This window comes from Glycine soja, chromosome 18 (genome assembly GCF_004193775.1).
Source record: "Glycine soja cultivar W05 chromosome 18, ASM419377v2, whole genome shotgun sequence".
Lineage (NCBI taxonomy): Eukaryota > Viridiplantae > Streptophyta > Magnoliopsida > Fabales > Fabaceae > Glycine > Glycine soja.
Window position 1 is genome coordinate 43,824,059 of NC_041019.1, and position 6,927 is coordinate 43,830,985.

General features: G+C 31.0%; 1 protein-coding gene across 1 annotated transcript; it reads right to left on the reverse strand.

Annotated features, from left to right (window-relative positions):
• Positions 1–550: 550 nt before the first annotated feature.
• LOC114395822 (probable WRKY transcription factor 49) lies at positions 551–4,390 on the reverse strand. The gene is made up of 3 exons (XM_028357679.1): positions 3,959–4,390; positions 3,653–3,796; positions 551–1,241 (listed from the first exon to the last, which is right to left on the reverse strand). The coding sequence occupies exons 1-3, from the start codon at positions 4,246–4,248 to the stop codon at positions 749–751; spliced, it is 927 nt and encodes a 308-aa protein (XP_028213480.1). The 5' UTR covers positions 4,249–4,390; the 3' UTR covers positions 551–748.
• Between the last annotated feature and the right edge of the window lie 2,537 nt (positions 4,391–6,927).

Here is a 6,927-nt window from a genome sequence, read left to right on the forward strand (position 1 = left end):
AAGTTCAAAACAAAATTAATTCAAATAACAAATAAGTCGACAAATTTTAATTTAATAGGCGACCCTATTAATTTTATAAATACAATTAATAAAAATGTAAAGAAAAAAAATATTATTCACCAGTTTAAAATATATATATATATATATATATATATATATATATATTTTTTTTTATCATGTGAGGCTATCATTGTGTTTCTTTTACAATATATGTTACAATTATTCACATGACACGTGTGTAAATGTTGTACTTAAAAATGTTTACAAAATTTGAATAGTTACCAATTGGTAGCTAGCAAGTTACATCACTTGGATAGTGGGATGGGTACAACTCAGGTATTTTGTTATGTTTGATCTATTCATGTACTCTGTAACTTATCACATACTACCACGGGAATTATGCAAATTTTACAAATTAATTCTAGTAAGTGTTAGGTGTTCATGTGATGAAATACATGCGGTGCTATGTGAATCGATATAAAACACGTGACAGAAAAGTTCAATAACGATGTTACATGGTAAAAACTAAATAGATTAAAAAAAATTGAACGAAATAAATAGAGAAAAAATAGTTTTTCATTATGGTTTGACACTAAAATAGGGGCACTTTTTTTCTTTCCTTCGATGACGTGACATTTAAGACTATACTATTACACATTATATTATTAAATTCACATAATCAAAATAATCATAGCCACCCTCTAAACTTTATTGTTTTTCTAAATCTTTGCATATACATAATTATAAATTAAGTGCTAGAATTTAAGCCAACGGTATAGCAAGTGGTGGAGTAAGTTGAAGTCCAAAGAGGAGATGTTGGAGGAGAACTGTACGAAGAACAAGAAAATTTTGTGTGAGCACTATTGACATTGTTTGACGGGTTCCGAACCATGAATGGCACCATATCTTCAAGCAACCCTTGTGAGCCCAAATTTTCTTGGGCCATCTCTAGTGTAGAGTCCAATGAAGTGGATGACATCATGCCCCAAGTAGCATTTGATTGGGCTTCCTGAACATAGTCTTCTCTATGGGCTTGGGCCTGAGCCTGTGGAGAGATGGGCTTGGACTTCTTGATTGGTGGGTGGGAATTAGATTGCTGAAGTTGGCCCATGAGAAAATACGGGTAAGCAAAGTGCAAGTGGAGCCCTTCATAGGTTATGATAAGAGTGTCTGGGTCCTCATTGGATCTCTCTACTTGCTTCTTGGCACTGCACCTTGGATTGGTGCACCTATAATAACTCCTGCTGGTTCGATGGTATCAAAATTAGTAATGAACATTTATATTTTTGACTATGTGATTAACTTGAACGAATTAATTGTCCGGTAATTGTAGAGACATATTGCTATTAGATACTGATTCAGGGGGTTGACAATTCGAGCCCAAACAAAGGTAGCTTTTACACAAAATTGACAAGGCTTTTTTTTTTTTTTTTTTTTTTACAGAATTTGACAAGGTATTAAAGTTGAAATTACAGGGTTTTTCTTCAAGAATTCGCACTAAAAAAATTTTAGGATGTGGGAAATTTGACTATTAATTTGACGTCATATCCCTTGTTGAGTGTAGATAATTAGATATACCTCCGCAATATAAAGTAAAATATATCATTGAGTAAGTAGATAAATTTTGAAGGAATTATTCTAGTTTAACACAAGTAATTTTAAAAATATCGCTATGATAAAATTTGGCAAATGAACTTACTGTGTTCAGTGGTCTTATCTTATCCGAAACCTTCTAAAAAACAAAAAAATCTTATCCGAACCCAAATATTGAAAACATTTTTCAAAAGCTATGTTTTCAGAAGGCTATGCTTTCATAAAGCTTTTTGAAGAAAAATAATAGTTAATTAAAAAATATGTTCTAGTAAATTTACGTTGGAAATAGTTTGGGACTGCTTTATCTCCTATTATTTATTTATTTTTATTGTAAACCTTTATCTCCTATTATTAAAATTTGTACTTCAGTCCTCCAAGCGAGAGGTTGGTGAAAATTTTTTGGTAAGACCGGTAGTTCATCATATGTTACCTGTTTGTTGTTACAATAATTTATATTTATCTCTCTTCATAAATTTCATACATACCGACAAGGTCTTACCTACTTAATATGTAGACCCTCCATTCCTAATTATAACATTATTTCAACTAATTCACACTTCTTAAAAAATAATTAATTTAGTTAATTATATTAAATATATTAATTATTTATATTATTATTCTAAAATTATTTTTTATTTTGTATTTTTATTCACTTAATTACTTCTCATTAATATTTGAAGAGAATAATTAAATAAGAGTATGTAAAAAAATTTAGAAATTAAAAAATAATCTTATAAAAAAATAAATTTCTAAAAAGGATTTAATAATTAAAAAAGGAAGGGGGTAAAAAATAGAGATTGATACAAGATTTTTCCCGTGACAAAGTTATTAACGAAGAGACTAGTCATAAATCTTCTTGTTAGATCAATGTATGAAAACGGCTGGCACGATATATATTTAGAAAAATATATAGAATTGCTTTTGTGCATGGTATTGCCTCTATGAAAGTAGCTTTAATCTTAAATTTGTATTTGTCGGCTAACTTATGGATCAATGAATAGGTCTCTTGCAAATTATGGTAGGTTTTAATGAAAAGTTGAATGTTTTTGGTACCTGTATTACCTAGCCTAGGCCTAGGTAATAAAATTTGTGACGCAACTGTCAACCCAATTTACCATATTTACTAGTACCGTAGGGAAAACATACTGATGCAGTGACGTGTAAATATTCCTCACCCTCTTACCTTTTCTGTATCATCTCTACTACACATCATAGGGTTATCAGATATTCAGAAGTTGGAAACAACGACAACGACAAAGAGCCCCTATCATCTGATCGTGAAAATTCATCCCACTAGTTGGTAACTTGTAATTTTTATTTTTTTTGAAGAGGTGGTAACTAGAAATTACTTAGCATGTTAATATACTATGAATTTATGTGAGGCATTCAGATTGATTGATTAGCATGTTTTATGTTCAGGTTTGTAACCATTTGCAATGGTGGCACTAAATTGCCAAATGGGATTAAACTGTTTGAAGAGAATGAATGACTATTTACAAGGATTGGGTGAGTTAATGTATTTAATGTCAGGGAAGCATGAAATCCACTCTCCATTTCTTGGTGAAGTGAAAGTGGTTTTTATTAGTGTTTGTGAAAAGAACTTGTATGAGAAGGAAGTCAAGGAATTAATTAAGACCCGTTTCGATAAGATTCTTGGTAAGTATTTATAATATAAAAAAAATAAGTAGTTAAAATGAATTGAACTAAGTTAAAATCAACTTTAGTTTTTAAGAAAAGTTGAAAGAGGAAGTTTCCGCACAAATTGATTTTAACTTACAGAAAAAGTTAAATTTATGTTATCTTTAGTTTCTTCATATGTAATTGTTTATAAAAAAAAGAGTTCATTTAAATAAGTTCCAGTTTTAAGACCCTATCTGCATGTCCTTTTTGTCTTGCGGTAAAAGATTTTTGAAGTAATGCCAAAGTACTAATTAAACATGAATAGCAGGACTGATTTATGGAAATCTCTGCAGCTTTTTTATCAGCAAATTATATATAAAAAAATTGAAATCCAAAAAGTGAATGTTCATATATCAATTATATAGAAGAGAGAATTTACCTAGGATTTGGGCTATTCTTAATTGATTTCTGTCCATACTTTCTCCACTTATATCCATCATCACCCATCACGTTGCCAAAGCATTTGATTTTCAGGGTATACTTATTCTCAATCTTACTCAAACCCCTTTCCAATATGGAAACTCTGAAATGAAAATGAAACAAAAACATCAAACATGCACCAAATGGGTGCTCAATTCAGGAAACTCAAGCCACATAGAGTCACAAGCTAACCCATAAAGAGTAATTTATCTTTTTTTTAAAGGCCATAAAGAGTAATTTAGCTAAGTTTGGAAGCATTTTATACCTGGCCGATGAGAGTTGTGGGAAATGGTCTCTTTGGTTGGTCACTGACAAAGCATTTTCAATATCTGAAATGGTAGGTCCTGAGTAAATGTTGGAGATGAACTTATTAAAGGCTTGGTCTTGGTCATCACTTGAAGAGGCTTTTGTTGTTGTGTTGGGGGGTTCAATAAGAAGGGGAGACCCATCATCTAAAAGCTCTCTCACAAGGTCATCATCCTCTGAACCCTCTGACCAAGAAGTTGTCATTACTACTTCCTCCATCATTGTTTTTGACATGGCTAACTCAACCATATTTATTATTAGGTTAGAACAACAAGAAGATCCTCCTTGTAGTTATAGCAGTTGAAAGAGGAAGGTGGAGAAGATAATATGCTAATGAGAAAGGAAAGAGTGGAGCAGATGAAGAGGTGGTTGTGATGTATACTTGGTTCCTCTCCCCCCTTCCTTGACTTTATTAATAAGTAAGCCAAGCTATAGCTATGTTTTTGTATGTATTCTACTTTGACTTTCCTTGGAGATTTCTATTCCTAACAATGTATTAACATCTTTGGTTAACTGCAAAATGTGTCATCACTCACCACCTTATAATTTGATGGGGCCTTTCTACCGTGGATTTGTAGTGTGGTAATTACTAAGTATGCGTTTCAATGAATTTTCGAAAATTAATTGTTAATAATAAAATTTAGTATACATTTTTTTATCCAATTTAAAAGTTATCTAAAATTGCTTCGAATCAAAACTAATTTTGAATCCAAAATCAAATCTTAAACATGAAATCAAGTGAACATTTATCTAAAATCACGTTAATTAGTATTTGACATGATCTTAGAGGACTCAAAGTGAAATCAGACATGCACTGAATTGACTTTGGCACTGTATTGAATCATCACGTTTCTTTGTTTTTGGCTGCAGGCAAGTGGAACAAGTTTAAGTTTCATTGTTCCTTGTAATGTCTCTTTTTCACTTTTTTACAGAAACTTGGTCAAATTGATGTATGGCTATGCTTTTAGATTAGTTTTGGGAATTGAAAGGTTGGAGTCCATACAAACACGATATGCTGCAGAGCCATTACGGATGGGGGCTTTGACATTTTTTAAATTTATTGTAGTACTGATCTGTGTGGGCTATGCTTTTGTTTAAATGTTTATTTTGTCTTGTTAAATGATGGGATAGATGCATATCACACTCGACAGAAGCTACTTGACAACCCCATTTCAACGAAAGCAAGAGTCAACCTTAAAGAAATATTTTTCATATACTATATTGAAAATATTTTTAGGATATTCTTTGACTCCTTGTGACTAATTTTCAATTACTTTTTAAGAAGTAATGTTTATCGGGGTAGGTGTGCTTGCATAATTGTTTATTTGCTACTATAGATGAAACGGTAGGTTACTTACTAAAGTACGATTCTCCTAATGAAAAAAGTAACATTACGAAACATATTGTAGCTTAGCCCAATAATTAAATCGGGAATCAGAGCTTTGGATTTGTTTATGATTCGTTGGAAACATTTTACATTCAAAGCAGAACATACTCCTATTTACTACTTGTATGCATAGGTAGATGTAGGGGCAAAGCAAATAATGCTGATAGAATTTTCATTTGCGTCTCATCTGTTAAAGTAATTTTAGCTAGTAGAAGAATGTAAATAGCAAAACCTTGTGTATATAAAATGAGTTTGGGATGAATGATTTTGTGGCAATTCCTCAATAATTTGAAATATGGCAAGCACTAAAGGCAGAGAATATTCATGAAAAAGGAAAAAGCAGAGAATAGTTACTATTAATTGTTAATGTTTTCTTTCATAAGTAAATATATATTTAATAAAATCATAATCAGAGACAAAAAACATCCGAGGAAGGCTTATTGGCTACTGCGCATGCATGGAGTGCATGACATAGAATTTTACCTGTATTCTTTGCTCAGCAGCAACCAGAAGAATTTAATCAAATTGTAAAGCAAACAAGTGGTGACTTCAACTGTAGAAGAATAGCACTTCTACACCAGAAGTTGCGCTTACACGTAAGCTATTAGTACTAGTATTAGAGAATACCTTAGCTATATTATCAGTTTTTGAACAGTTTAGTAAGTTTATCTCAAGGAAAGGTTATATGCATAAAGATAATATACTCATTACTCATCCAACATGAAAATATATATTATTAAATAATGATTAACTACTGCAAGCAGTTAATTTAACTACCATAAAAGTAAGAGAGGATTAAGTGGAAGAGGAAACAAAATATGATAGGTTTCTTAGAAAATTTTGTTATTCTCTAAAAACTGTTCCTAAACAAGCACTATCTTGAATCTTTCTCTTTGCCTCTCAAAAACAAAAGCACTATCTTGACAGGTCCTTATTTTTATTGGTTTACACCTAACTTAATTATAGTAGAATTATATAATAGTTTTACTCACTTTAAAGAGTATATCAGGGATTTGAAGTTTTAATAGTTTTTTGGAAAAAAAATGGAGAAATTATTGACAAATTTCATAGTACTAACTAAATTAACTAAATTGGATAAAATTTAGATATATTTTTTTAAGCGTTCTTATATATAAGAGTGAAACTTTAAATTAATACTAAAAACATTAGAAGAACCGTGTTTAATTTTTCTTAACTGAGTTTATTAATTCTTTGTGAAGTAGTTAAAATGGTCCTGGATTGATTTTATATATATATATATAAATACCTTAAGATAAGCCAAAATAACCACCAACTTTGAAATAAATAAAAAAACTAACAATTCGAAGGCACAATGGTGCTGCTGATTCCCATACCCAGAAATGGACAATGTAAATCTGCACCTCTTAATTATCGTTATCTACTCTGCTAAATAAATCAACCATAACAAGGCTATTCCTGCAACAATTTGATCTAGCTAGAAGCACACAAGATTTATATGATGATGATGATGCCTTCTTCATCTCAATCAGCTGTTGTTGGATTGCTTCAAAGTTTGGGAA

Excerpts from the sequence above, each read along its gene's own strand:
- LOC114395822 (XM_028357679.1), bottom strand. The coding sequence starts at position 4,248 with ATGGTTGAGTTAGCCATGTCAAAAACAATGATGGAGGAAGTAGTAATG. Across the intron at positions 3,797-3,958 it reads CCACAACTCTCATCGGCCAG|AGTTTCCATATTGGAAAGGG; the intron begins GTATAAAATGCT and ends TTTTCATTTCAG. Across the intron at positions 1,242-3,652 it reads AAGAATAGCCCAAATCCTAG|GAGTTATTATAGGTGCACCA; the intron begins GTAAATTCTCTC and ends TCGAACCAGCAG.